At 27.7% G+C, this 15,192-nt stretch overlaps 1 protein-coding gene across 1 annotated transcript in view; it reads right to left on the bottom strand.

The window, feature by feature from the left end:
- Nucleotides 1-1,713: 1,713 nt before the first annotated feature.
- LOC117170965 (lachesin-like) overlaps nucleotides 1,714-15,192 on the bottom strand; it is a 266,217-nt gene continuing 252,738 nt past the window's right edge. The window contains exon 11 of the mRNA XM_033358007.1: nucleotides 1,714-1,865. Coding sequence (XP_033213898.1) covers nucleotides 1,714-1,865 — 152 coding nt within the window. The remainder of the gene's footprint in view (nucleotides 1,866-15,192) is intronic.

Here is a 15,192-nt window from a genome sequence, read left to right as displayed (position 1 = left end):
GAAATATATATTTTTCTTAAATTTTCTTCTTTTCAGAGCATACTTTGTCTAAGAAGGCCGGACTATGAGTTTAGGCATGGGAAATTTCCCATAATTCTAAGAAAAATTTAAATGCTTTATTGCTTAAATTTTGGAAGTCATGGTCCTTTTTCACTTTGTTATGAAAAATTTTTATTTAATAAGAATACGTATAGATCCATATAGAACGAAAAGAATTTTTCACAAATTCTATTTAATCGAGTTCCCTGAAAAACGTTTAAGAAAAAATAATGTCTGATCACTATATCTCGCAAAGTATAAGTGATAAAAATTTGTTTATTCTAAATTTTGCGGTAACTTTACGAAACCAAAATTCTTATTAAGGCAACTTTATATCAAAAATCCATAAAAAAGAGAAATTTCCATGGAATGTATATTTTCCTTGCAAGTATGCATATCTCAACAGAAAAACCAGGAGTTTTGTTTATTTTAAAATCCTTCCGAATACTTTTTTTTTTATTTCGGTATTAAAATGATCATGAGATTTCACGGAAACTTAATTAGAAAAAAACAAAAGTTTGGGTTGAGTTCACTAAAAACACACTTTTTATAGGCATTTAAAATTTTTGAATTTTAAATATAGTTCCTGATCAAAACAGTTGTATTTTTAATCTATTTCATTTGCGAAGTATGCAATTTAAAAATTTTTGTTTACATTTACTAAATTTTGTTTGTCCTAAATTTAAAATCAATTAGAGATAATTTTTTGAAAATTTCGACATTGAGTTTTCAAAATCCTTGAATTTTAAACTGTAAAATATCATGAGTTATAAATAAGGCAATGTGCTATACCAAAGTAGATTGAATTAAAAATGATGTAATTTCCAACGTTTTGAAAATGGTCAATTTGTGTATGATCAAATTTATTTTCCATTTTAAATGCTTATTATTTAGGAGGGCATAATTTTAAATTTTTCTCAGTTATAGAATATCTAACTGCGAAGAATCCGCATTTTTTACAATTTCTAAGTATTTTAGTTTGAAAAATCTGGGTAAGTAATAATTTCAAAAATAAAAGATATTTTAAATATAATTTTTGTAATTATAAACAGTCAGTGCACTTATTTTTTTGTTGAAACATAATTCAAGATCTATTTTATCTATCAAACTAAGACAAATAAACCTTGGTTCTATAATTTGAATTCAACAATAAATCTAAACTTCTATCTGAACTTAAAATAAATTCCTAAAAATGTCCTTTTATATTATTTAAAGTGTTTCATCGCCCCTAAATTCGGAAAAAGGATTCGAATACTTGTATAAGATTTGCAAGTCATTCCGAAATGTCAGGATGACTAATCCATCTCCTTTTTCGATCTCCACTAATTTTTCAGGGTGACTAGACGCTCCCTACATTTTTACAGCAGGAAACATTTTGACAGTAAATATCTCTATAGTTATTATGAATACAGAGACCATTTTTCAGGTCATTACAGCCTAAAAGTACTTACATATGTAATCAGTATACTTATAGTTTAGTGTTTAGTCTTGGTACGAAAATAATTTAGCACAAACTCTCTTTTTCACGTTTTCTAACCCGGCGACCATCGTCTCTGTTGAATGGAAAATGACGACCAGGAGGGTAGTCGTTATTTCGAAGGCGCCAGATTCTCATTTTTGAAACTTACATTTTTTAACATACGCTACCTGGAAGCTCCATCCCTGACGCAAGAATCACCTCCTGAAGGCCGGAAGTAGTGCACAGGATAAGAGGGCGAGGAAGAGCGAGAGATATACCTCAGGAGTGGAAGCGGCGCCTTGACTCAACGCGTTTGACGGCTCACCCGGAGGCCTCATCGAGCCTAATCCGTAATCCCTATTGTAATCTGCAAACAGAATCGCAAATTTTGCTACAGTGAGTTATAGGGGAAACATGTTTAGATATTGCCAGAAGTAATTGTAAAAGTTAAGTTTCTGTTAGTAGTTCACTTTACGAAAGATCCTCCAAAAGGGCTCTACATTTTTTTCTAAAAATACCCAAGTCTCGGTTTAGCCACAGTATCGGGGTTGTCTAAAAGTGGTCTTGTTGCTGAATCGGGAGTATCAAAACGTAAACAGTCAGGACCGTCTTAACACTTTCCAATTAGAATACATAATATTGAGCAATATACGCACGTGAGTATCCTGCGCACTGAGAAACTGCGTAAGCCAATTTTTCTAGGAATTACTAACCTACGAATGGCTTAACTGAGTGTCTGGTGTACTCGTAAAAGACAAATCGCAGAAAATTACAGCTAACAGCATCCTGAAGCTTACTTTGTTGCCCATAAGGCAAACTCAAATGTATTTTTGAGTGACAATAAATATTATTAATAACAATTAACGTAAAAATAAATTGAAGATGACTGTGTAATCCCTTGTTTTTTTTAATGACCCACTCCTACTTGGCAGCTTCCCTTAACGCAGGTGTGGAATCGCTACAATGTGGAAAAAAATTTTTCCGTTCAAAATAACGTAAATCCCACAAATATTGACAAATTTAGACTAAGAAAAATTAAAAGAAAAATATCATAAGATTTCTAAGACAAATGTCCAGCCTGATTTTAACATTAGGCTTTACGGTTTTGTAGGCATAAAAAGATATGATGAAAAAAAAAACAAATGTAATATTTGGGTATTTGTATTTTTGCATTTAAAGAAAAAGATTATTCTACTCGATCCTGAAGCTGCAGCCTTATTAAGAGAATCAAAGTAATGAGAAACTGAAACTTGAAAGACTGGGATTTAAAAAGGAATTTTCTTCGAGAATACCCAAATAATGCATATGTTTCTTAAATTTGTTTAAAACATTATACAATTTATCAACGAAGTGTAAGTGTTCATAAAATTATCATTAATAGTTATTAGATCTTTTTCGAAAATCATGAAATTTTCAACTAATCGTGAATGTTGCTGAATTTATTGTGAGTATCGCAATTGAATAGCTCGAAATGAACAAAAAAGATTTTTTCCGTTGACTGATTATACAATGATGCATTTCTGCATTAAGTCTGTTTAAAATGCCATAAAATTTATACAAAGTTATGAATTTTACTGAAACCATCATGAAAGAACTGGCATTGAAATAAATCATTTTTTTGTCGACAAATGCCCGAATAATGCATGTGTTTACAAAATTTGTTTAAAAGAACATGAGATCAATTAATATATTACGAATTTTGCTCGAATTAGGATAAAGTTCATAACTTAAAAAATTAACAACGAAAATCTAATTTTTCTGTCGAAAAATGTCTGATTAATGCATAAGTTTACAATATTAACAATATAATCTGAAGAAGAAATTTCATCATTATTAGATTGCTTTTATTTAACTGTCTTGCAATATAACATGAAAAATCGTAAAATTGTGGAAAATCGTACAAAACTTTCTTAAAACAAATAATATTTTAAGTAAAAAATGTATTTTTTCACCATATAATATTGGAACATCTGTAACTAATTTTGCTATCAGTAGTTTAGAAATATTGTCATGAAAAAAGTTAGGATTTTTTCAGAAATTCTAACGATATGTTATTTGCGTTAATAAGTTGAAAATTAGTTGTGTTTTCAAAAAATTCCAGGTTTCTTTAAGGACAATTAAAAAAAAATAAAAGCATTACGTTGGCAGTTTCATTTCAAAAAAGTTTAGAGATTTTCAAAGGCAGAGAATGGAAAAAAGTACATATATTTCTTTTTCTGAATTTTGCGTAATTTTCAGATTCTCGTTTTATGTATGTAAATTTAACTTATTGCAAGGACAAAAATTTTATTTTTCACTTTTCTTATATAACACCAAGTACTTCATTCGTTTTCAAAATTGAATATTTTACACTTGCATTTTTATTAATTGGGAGAGATTTCTAATTTTTAATATTTTAAAAAAAGATAATATTTGAATTGGAAATTTCTGTTATTAATAAAAAATGAATGCTTAACGCCTTGTTTATGGTGTACCAAATTTCCCACAAATTCCCGTTTTTTCAGTATCCCTAGTCGATAGATACCCTGTTTTTAGAAACTATTTTAATTTAGCACCATTAAAATTTTGAAGTATTATTAGATCATTTATTGATTAATTTATTTTTACAAATTGAATTTAAAATTATTCGATTATAAATCTATCAACTTTTAAATGTTAAAACAATGAGTGTCACTAATAAAAACAAAACATTGCTTAAATAAATTTTTCTAAAGTTACAATTTATTATAGAAAATTCCGTAAAAGGGAACTGAAAATTAGGTGATACGTAACTGCGTTTTCCCACATGTGTCTTAATTTTCGTACATTCGCCTTTTGAAGGCAATTAACATATCTGAGAATGTGTTAGGTGTAGTTTCTGAATATAATATTTCTAAATTATTAACGTCTTGGAGGTCCCTCAGCTGCGTAGGGGAAACTTTGGAAGTAGAAGTAGAGCAAGAAGCGAGCAAGAAGGTAGGCCGAAATGAAATGGACACTGCCTTAGAGAGTTATGTTTTCACTTAAATTCTTTAGGAAATTTCAAAAAATACAGTAGAGAAATAATTAACTATGAAAAAACTAACATTTATTTGGTTTTAAACAAAATGCATAAGTAATACTGCGATACTGGAACAGTTCGCATTTGTCCCAATCAGGAATTTACTCTTCAAAATTGCCCAGGTTTTAAAACTCTCAAACGATTTCGATTTTTTCGGATACGCTCAGGATTAAATACTAAATAGCATGGTTTGTAAATTATTTTCTTGCATTCAGACTTATGTTATTTATTATGAAAACTAATGAAATAGAAAAATAAAACCTTTTGAAAATATTTCTTATTATCGCTGAGCATATTAAGCAACTGAAAACTAATATTAACAATGGTTATTTCTATAACGATTTTAATAAGCATCGTAAGGAACTAATACCAAATATTAACAATGATTATTTTTATGACCGTTTTAAAGAACATATAACAAATTTTTGTATCATTTGCGTAGCTTATATTATTTTTCTCATAAAATCAGTTTCAAAACATGTTTGATATTGATTAATAATAATTATTATTTATAAGCTTTAAATATGTCTTACTTCAATAATAATATTTATAAACAACTTCTGAGGATTACCATTCATTTAATCGTAATTGTTATTGTTATCAAAAACTTAATATAGTCACATATGTTTTCAAATTTTTGTAAAGGTAAAGGTTTTTCTCCTCATAAAGAATTGAAAATAACGTAAGTTATAAACACCATCTGAAACAAAAGTATTTTTAATTTGAATTAATTTATTTATGATTTACATTTTAATAATTCTTAGATTCGCTGCATGGGAAAACCCCGATTTTTTGTGTGAAATATAGTAACAGTAGAATATTTATTTGATCATTTGTTAGTAGCCACTACAATTATGGAATAATTTCTAAATTTTTAAAATAATTTATGTTAATAACAATAATAAGGATTTTATTTTCAGAATATTTTGAGATTATTAATCACTTAAAGAAATATTCCTAATTGATTTGTTATGAACTACAAAAGCTTACTATTTGTTTATTACAATGTTTATAACAATATTAATTGCCCTCATTTAGTAATAATTTGTTAAGAGTATTATTTCTACATTAAACTGGAGCACTTTTAATCAACGAACAATTTTTCTGTGCCTTTGCGCTCCTCGTCTAAGGATACTTGTCGATTTAATTTATTTATAACAAGGAACCGTAATCGTGAACTAATTATTTATATTCCTTGATCATACCTGCATTGTTTTTTTACAGAAACTTTACGTCAATTTATTTTTTGGCGATGAAAAGCAATATTCTTAAAAAGTTTCATTTGAACAGTTTATTTATTATAAAATAAATAAAATAAGAATCATTGAGAATTAATATACAGACGTTAACGTGTTCCGATTTGGACCACTGTTTCTATTTCTCTACTCTTCACTAGAATATTTCTGTAACAAAAAATTTCATTTAATTATAATTGAAACGCTTTATTTATATAAAGGGATGCGGATGAAATCATGATACATTTTTCCATTTGGAAAAAATTTCCACTTGCTTCTCCAGCAGATGCCGACCGAAACCAACTAAGCCGAAACTTTTCCCTTGAGAATCGTTACACCGCAACTTTCAAGACCCACGATGCCACTGCGGTTCGAGATTCTGGTTACGGGGCTCTTTTCCTTTTTTTCTTTTTTAGTTTAATTACTTGAAACCCTATTTCCTCCACTATACAGACTTTAATTTTGAAATTTGCGAATATCCCATGAAATTTTATACGTTAATGAAGGAAAAATGATCATGAAGATGATTTTATCTTCATTCATCAATTCCAAACACTTTTGAAATTACATGTTTCTTATCAGCACATTTAGAATAATGGCAAGTGTTCTATTTTTTATAAAAAATGTAATTTAATTATTCTTTCCTCTTTTTAAAGACCATTTAATTAGAACCGACTGAAGCCGATAAAATCGAGGAAAGCTGTTTGAAACTATTTTAATTAAAAACGCTTATTTAGTGGAACTTAAAAAAAATTACTTTAAATTACTCATTTTCTCCGAGTCTTTTGTACTAAAATAAGAAAAAGGTCCGAATGTTAATTTGTAGTCGAAAGTTAAATTAGCACTACGAAATTAAAAGCGATAATTCATGAGAACACCGTCAACTTGAAGTGGTTTCAATCATTTTGAAGAATACCGTCAAGTTAAACAAAAACAAAACTTTTTATTAATTGTTATCGGAAATGCAATCATATAAGTTATTCAATAACGAATTCGATTTATTATTATTCAATATACTGTTCAATAAGCGTTAAATGAAGCTTAATTCTTTTGAAATATCGTAAAATGGGGATAAGTGGCTCGTTTTTTTGGTTTTCGTCAATAAAGTGTGAAAAGAAATTTAAATTAGGAATTAAAACTGCGATTATATAATATGCATCTATCCTTCTTTTTTTAATACAAAGCACAGATAAACATTTGTTTAACAAAATAACGATTTATCATCCCCTAAAGCGTGAACATCTTTACACCACACTGTGGGGTTAAATCGCTCAATCATGAACAAATGCTAAAAAAGTGCTGAGAAGGAAAATTTTACAGCAAAAGTAATTATCAATAAGTTTAATAGACTTCTAGATCAAACTAAAAAAAACCTGCTTCATATAACTCCCTTCTACAATGAGTGAGTTACGTCTACTTCGAAAGGGAAATATCCTAATGGTATAATAATAATATTGCCGAAGCAAATACAGTTACTGGAAACATAACCACATAAATGGATAGATTTTGTGGTTTCTGAACGGATTTAAAAGTATTTTTGATATTTTCAACGGATTGATTAACAACGAAAACTATTTTTGTTTTGCTTTTAAAAAAATGCTATAAGCTTCGTTTCTCAGAAAAACTAAAATTCTCCAAAAAAGATCATTCGGCAGGACGAAAAAAGTATATTGTATGCATATAAAAATTTGCACAAATATTATTTGTGAGCCTGCAAAAGTTTGGACTCACTTAGAAAAATCGTTTTTTTTTGTATTTGTCGCTTTAATTATACCGGAGCTAAAAAAATGTCTCTTTAAAATGTTCATTGTTTTCGAAATTCTATTTAAAATAAGCCCCGGGTGAAACCAATTTGTCTAGTTTTTAAGTAGATATTGCAAAATAGTGTAAATTTCAATGTTTTCTTGAATTTTCAATAACTTCCGAAATAGTCCAAGTTTTTCAATGTTCTTTAGCTCATTTTGCAGCATTTTTTCCACCGTCTCAAAACAGCTTACGAGTATAAATCGTAAGAAATTTCTTTTCGAATTGCAAGAAGTTGAAGTTGTAATAAAAGAGTTGGATAAATTTCAAAACATCTTATCTGTAGGCAAATCAGAATAAAAGTTAAATAAATATATATTTTGGGGAAATTACATAGAAAATTCATGATTATATGTTTCATATATTTTACAAAAATATTTTAGTTGCTAAAAATAATATTTCAATTTTTCCAACTTTTATATTACATGCTCAAGTTCTTGAAATTCGAAAAAAATTTTTTTACAATTTATACTCGTGAGCTGTTGCGATTCGGTGAAAAAAGCTTTAAAATGAGCCCAAGAACATTGAAAAACGTTGACTATTTCGGAATTTATTGAAAATTTAAAAAGACATTGAAATTTACACTATTTTTGCAATATCTACTTGAAAACTAGACAAATTGGTTTCACTATGGGCTTTTTTTAAACAGAATTTTGAAAACAATCAATCTTTTAAAGAGAATTTTTTTGAGCTCCGGGATATTTAAAGCAATAAATACAACAATAAAAAAAGCGATTTTTCTAAGTGAGTTCAAACTTTTGCAGGGCAGTGTAGTGAAATGATTAAGATAACACTATTTTACTGATTATTTTTATCTTATTTATTATCATAATTAAATATTCATAAAAATTACTAACTTATTTACTAGTAAATTAAGTACATCAAATATTATAAAATCCATAATAATAGTTATAATATTTAAATTAAAAATGTTTCAAACTTAAAGCAAATAAGTTTTTTCCTGAATATTCTAAAGCATGTTTCACGGTATTTTAAATAATATACAGAAAATCGAAATGAGTGCTTACATTCAAAATAAATATTTTTTGTTTTAAAATATATTTGTTACAAAAACAGAAATTTCAACTTAGTAACTTCTTCTTATCTGATCGAGTTTAATACTAAAAAAATTAAAATAAATGCATTCGTGTTCGCTGGACGTTACAAGATCAGCTACATAATTAGTCAACATTAAGTTTTTCCAAAAAATTTGCGATTTTTTACGCATAAAAATACATCAATTTATTCTTATACTTTTGTCCAATTCATTATGGAAAAATCTTTTATAGATACGAGGATTTTTCTTCCGTTTTTAAGAAATTGTCACGAAATATATGTGGCACGTTCTTTTGCAGAAAAGTTGTTTCGTTGTGCCACAGACGGATAAAATCGACGGAACGTGACTTTCTGCTTGGCTGTCAGGATCGTAAGCTAATCAGTTTGCTACGAAATACTTTAGAGTGAGGATATATTTTTCTGCAGTGCCGTTTCACTCTCTATTTATTCATCTGGAGGCATTCATTCTCTGATATCACATGATCACCGAAAAAAAATTAATTGTATAAAAGTATTCTTAACTAATTCCTAGAAAAAAATAATGTATAGATGGGTGATTAAAAAATATTACTATCATTTTCATTAATTTGATAACGACATTTAAACTCCTTTTTGAAGAAAACCAGAAATTTTTTTCTCACTCTTTTCACATTTTTCTATAATGAGTAGTTTCCTTAAATTTATTTCTAGTCTTTTTTAATGAAACAGAGTATCTTAATCCTCATAGAAAAATATAAAAAAGATACAGATTATTTTCGTGTTTCTTCAAACATAAGTATTTATATCTTCTTTAATTGATGTTCAACGCTACTAATGTGTGAAGAGTTAATGCCATATGCCCATAAATTCAATACGCCCATTTTAAAGTCATTAAGAAAATAAAGATAAAAAACAGAATTTTGATTTTGAAATTTTGTGTAATAAAATTTAGAAATATTTTTCTTACATTATAAAATCAATGAACTAAATATATAGTACAAATGACCCACGGTACATTGGTTTAAATTTTTGGCCATTGTTCAAACAATTTTTATACACGAAATTCAGAGCTTGTGTATTTTTCAAGGTATAAGCTCACTTTTTTACGAAATCAAATAATTATTTCTTTTTTACTACTTTATGCTATAATACCTTAAAAATTTGCTAGAATTTTTATTAATCTATACAAAGTGTACAATCAAATTCATAGTTTTTCTATTTCTCAACGAATAGGTTTTTCTTTTGGCCAAGATTTATTGCAAAGATATTAATACTTGATTATGTAAAAAAGCCTATTTGTCGATAAGTGGAAAAACTCTAAATTTGTTTATAAAAATATTTTTATTCATTAATAATTTTTGTAAATATTTAAGTATCGTAGCAAAGGGAAATAAAAATTTATTTTTACTGCATTCCGTAAAAAAAGCCTACTCGTTGAAAATAAGCCAAAATTTAAATCATAGCGATTATCTGATACCCCTGATATCTCTAATATCTTTTATATCATGCAGCGTATCATACCAAAAAGTCATCGGAACAAAATTCTTTGCTAATTTTATTTAAAAAGTTAAGCTATTCGTTGAAACAGAACCAAATTCTGAATGGGTTTATGACATTTTTGAAATAACTAATAATTCTGGTTTATTTATTATTATTATTATTTAATAAATTGATCAAATTTATTAGATATTTCGTAAAATTTGTATGATTTTAGGTTATTTGCAAATAAGCATAACAAAAAGTCTTCCGAAAAAACATTCTTAGTCAAAGAATTATCGAAAAAATGTTTCTATTTGATTCCGTAAAATAATTAAGCCTATTCATTGCAAAAAGAACCCACGTATCAATTTGTTTATAAAAATTCTTTAAAAACGTATAAAAACCATGTATTTTTAATCGCTCGATACAAAACGTTAATTTATATAACATTTTATACTAAAACTCTGGAATTGAATGAGACAAACATTGCTCATCCTCAAAAATAACTTTTTTAATTAATTTCTTTACAAATTAATAAATAACTTTCTATTTATTATTCAATCCCAGTGTAAAATATTTATAGATAGTTTTAATACAGATATAAGATGCTCTGTGATAAATCTGAAAACATTTTAAAAGTTATCTAAAAATATTTTTTGATAAAAAGGCAACTTTGTTAGCAAATTAAAAATTAACCAAATTTGTTAGCAAAAATTTGAGCAGGGCGCAAATCAATTTTAGCAAAGAAACTTTTTCGCCCCATTGCGCGTGGGTGAAGATTGTGCGATTGTATATTGAACTAAATATACAGGGTTGAAATTCTGCAAGCTCTCCCATCGCGTGAGTCAAGCACGAAATGGCATAAAGCTCCGGCTTTTATTAAATGTCAAGTGAGTTTTAGCTGCTCAGTTCAAGCAGCATTATTTCTGGACTAACATCTAAAATACTTGATCAGAATGAATTTGTAAAAATTATGCAGATTTCATAATGAATAATAAACAATGAAACCAACACTATTATCATTCAGATTAGAGACTCAGAGAATTTTCGAAAATTGACGATAACAGGTTTTTCGTGAAGAATATTTTATAAAATTGCAAAAGAGTTCAGACATCGAATTAATTTCAAATTGGGCAGAATCAGTTTCTGTGAAATTAACTATGAGTATTTTACCTTTTTTAAATTCAAAACGCGGAAGACTCTGGGCGAAGAGATTTTCTTTATCATTAAGTTGATGGGACATTTCAGAAATTTTTCTGTAAAATACGAACTTTGAAAAGTGCAAAAACTCAATTTGGTGATATTTATGAAACCTAGTATGAAACAAATAGAAATTACTGAAACTTTTTAATAAGGCTGAGCTTGAAACCTAATGTCTACGCCTGTGAAAATGACCGTATGTTTTATTTTCACGTCTTTGCACGTGCACAATATGGATTTCTCATTTTTTATGTGATGTTGCACATTATATCTTGAATATCTCCGCAAATATTGATGTAATGAAGCAAAGAAAGTTAGTTTTAGAAACAGTGCTTTAAAATGCATGGAGAAATGCCATAAAAATCGAATAGACGCAAATTTTATTAACAAAAGGTACAAAAAAGGCAAACGAACAAAATAGTAAAGTAACTAAGAAAATATAAAATTGTGAAAGATTTTATACACATTATAAAAAGAAATTTAATAAAGCAAAGATAAAAAGTATTAAGAGACATTTGTTTCTAGAACTCTTCGAGCGAAATTATTTTATCTGTTCGATTTGTTTTCGCATCTTGTGTCATTTAGTCAAAGAACGCGAAGTTTCGTTTCTCAAATAACAAAAAAGTTCTCTTTCTAATCCTAACTCTTACTGAATTTGACAATTGTTCACTTTGATAATTTAAAAAATTTTTTAGTAAATCTTTTCAAATATTTTAAAAAACCTTTTTTCTAATTCGCAAGTGGAGTATCATTAAGAGTGGATCCAAAAAAATTCAAAATCTGTAAAAATCGCCAAAAAAAAAGTGTTCTTGAATTATCTGGAACTAGAATTACTGGTAAAGAAGATATTTAAAATTTATTAATATTCAACACAAATAAATCTCTGATCGATATACATATCATTCACTGTAATACATTTCTTCTTATGATGTTTGATTCTATAATTGGATTTAAAAATAATTTGATAATTTGTTTTTAAAAAAATACAATTTTTTTTAATTTGAAAAGTGAGTATAAAGCGACTTTAACTTGGTTGAAAAAGCGAAATATGGAAAAATCACTCATTGAAAAAAGAGGTTGATTCGTGAACTAAAAAAAAAAGGTTTTACAAAAGGTTTCACTGCATTATTCACTTCAAATATTTCCAGAAGAACAATCGCCATTTTATTAATTTTGGACTTTTTAAAATTCTCCAATTGATTTAAAAAAACGGAATATTGAATCAGAACTAGGAAAAAGCAAAATATATATATTGGCTGGAAAAATATCTTACTTTTAACAAACATGTTGACTAATTAAATTTTTTTTAATGACTCTGTGACTTCAGCATGGACTGCCTGCTCAATTTAAAATTAATTCAGTCCGGAAAATTTTAGAAGATTCCAGAATAATGCGTCATAGGAAGACTCTGGAATTTCTAAAATATTGTTGGATGCAATAAAAGGCACTATTCTGGAACAGACTAGAGCTTATACAATTTTGTAGAACATTCTAGTGCATTCCTGAATATTGCAGAAGTATACAGAATACTGCAGAAATATTTCAGAATAATATAGAGTATTTCGGAAAAATCTAAAACATTTGAAAAAGATATAAAATTATTTATGAGAAGTTCTGCAAAATTTCGTGGACAATAAATAATGCCTGACCCCTTGAAAGAAATTTTCCTGAAAAATGTTCGGAAGATTTTAGAATAGAACATTCTAGAAAATCTAGAAATGTTTAGAATATTTTGACATGTGCTTGATTATTTTAGCATTCCAGATAATTATATAAATTCCTCCGATTTTCCAAAATATTCTAGAAAATTCTAAGTAATGCATGCTTTTGGGTTATTTGAACTAAATACATCAAATAAAATAGTAGAATATACCAAGTTTTGACAAAAAATTAAAAAGAGAATATTCATGAAAGTAAAATATCGTGAAAGAAATTTGGTGAAAAGGATTGTTTAATATTCCCTGGAAAATTCGCTCGCTCGCAAAAAATGTCTCTTTGCGTGCCACTTTCTGTGGTAAAAAGCCGTTGAAAGAAATTTCTAAAAAAGACAAAGGAAAACCAAAGCGTGGGCACTGATTGCGTTGCAATCAAGAGATAGCACGCATACAAATTGGTTGTACAGGACAATATGATTTTTTTGTCTATTTACAAATGACTGTAGTGAATGACATATTGTTACTGCTAACACAGTTGGACATAAAAATTAGTTCACTGTTCATTATCAGGTAATCTGTTAACTCTAACGAGTTTCATAAATCCGTCACGTAAATCTTGTAACGAATATTTTTTATAAATATTTCTCTTCTGAGACTTTACTTTTAAAATAGCTCAGCGATACGATATAACTGTTTTGGACTGGAATGTATTGTTTTCCAAGGAAAAATATAAGACACGTATTTTTTTTTACAAAAAACTTTTCTTATGTACGTAGGCATACAATTTTCAAAATAAATAAAAATAATAACTTTTTTAAAAAGCTAATTTTGATTTTTGTTATTGTTTAAAATATTTATAGTATTTTAATAGAGATAGTCTAAAAACTTCGTCCTTAATAAATTATGCATTCTTATAGAAAAACTTAATTTCTTAAATAATGAATAAAGTTTTCAAAATATAAACTCTCTTTCTAAAGAGTAAAATTTGTATGACTTGAATAAGCTAACCACACACACACACACACAAACATATATATATATATATATATATATATATATATATATGCGGAGAAAAATAGATGTTTAAATGTAGATATTTGAAGGGTAAGATTGTACCACCTAAAACGCAGATATTCATACCAAACATCTACTATCTTTTTGAGATGTTAGGGGTAAAAATATTATTTTTAAATTTGTCTGCTATATCATCAGAGATTGTACCTTACCGACAGTAGATCAACCCTCACAACCATGAAGGCAGAAAATCTACACAATATCGACCAAGTCAAGAATCTTCAATAACAGAAAATGCTTAACGTCTTAAAAAGACAAGATGGAAAATAATATTTTCAAATGAAAATTATCCCTCTAATAGCTTAATTGGGAAAGCACCTGACCGGAAATCAGAAGTTTTGTGGTTCGATTCCCAATGGAGTGAAGATGGAGTAGGATCTTTTTTTCAAGAAATAATTTTAATTTGGTAAAAATATTTGTATGTTACACTGAAACACATTCAGATGTTAAAATCGCGCGAGCGCACGCGCATTGCGCATTAAAATCTCTTAAATTAATTTGTCGGTTCTATATTTTCGATATCACAATTACAGAATATTACAATTTTTGAACATTTCAAAAGAATATAAAGTAATGCTATCCTTAATTAAAATTGGATAACGACTTCTGTCTGCATACACAAGGGAAGCACGATCTTAAATTGTAGCTTATATCATTATATTGAAATGAACACATTTGAAAAAATGCTTATAAACTTAAAATCAAATTTGAGTTCTAATAACCTAAAATAGATAGAGTCTTAACTGCACATTACATATCATTCGTTTTTCGCTTACTTATCGCGTTGTTATTTTTATTTTACATTGAAAATATTACACATAACCTCAACTTGACTGCACGTATCATCTGATCGACATTTTATACCGTTTATATGTTTTTCGTGCCTGCAAGAACATTAAAGTTTAATTGTAAATAAACAAATAAGTTATCAATTAATTCCTTGAATTACTAGAGATAAGTAAACTCCTCAAATATTTATAGCTCTTATTTGACATAACCACAAATGTAATATCTCGCATATTCCAGTTAAACATTCTGCATGTTCCATAGTAACATCTAACTTTTTAATATCTACAGATGCTAACTTCAAACATCCAGATTGTTGTTCTATAGTTAAACATAAAATATGTTAACCCTGAAAAGCTTGATGTTACGTTTGAACATACATTATTA

Source organism: Belonocnema kinseyi, chromosome 4 (genome assembly GCF_010883055.1).
Source record: "Belonocnema kinseyi isolate 2016_QV_RU_SX_M_011 chromosome 4, B_treatae_v1, whole genome shotgun sequence".
In the NCBI taxonomy this organism is placed as follows: Eukaryota; Metazoa; Arthropoda; class Insecta; order Hymenoptera; family Cynipidae; genus Belonocnema; species Belonocnema kinseyi.
Note: the sequence above shows the minus strand (reverse complement) of the source record. Positions and strands in the feature narration are given on the sequence as shown.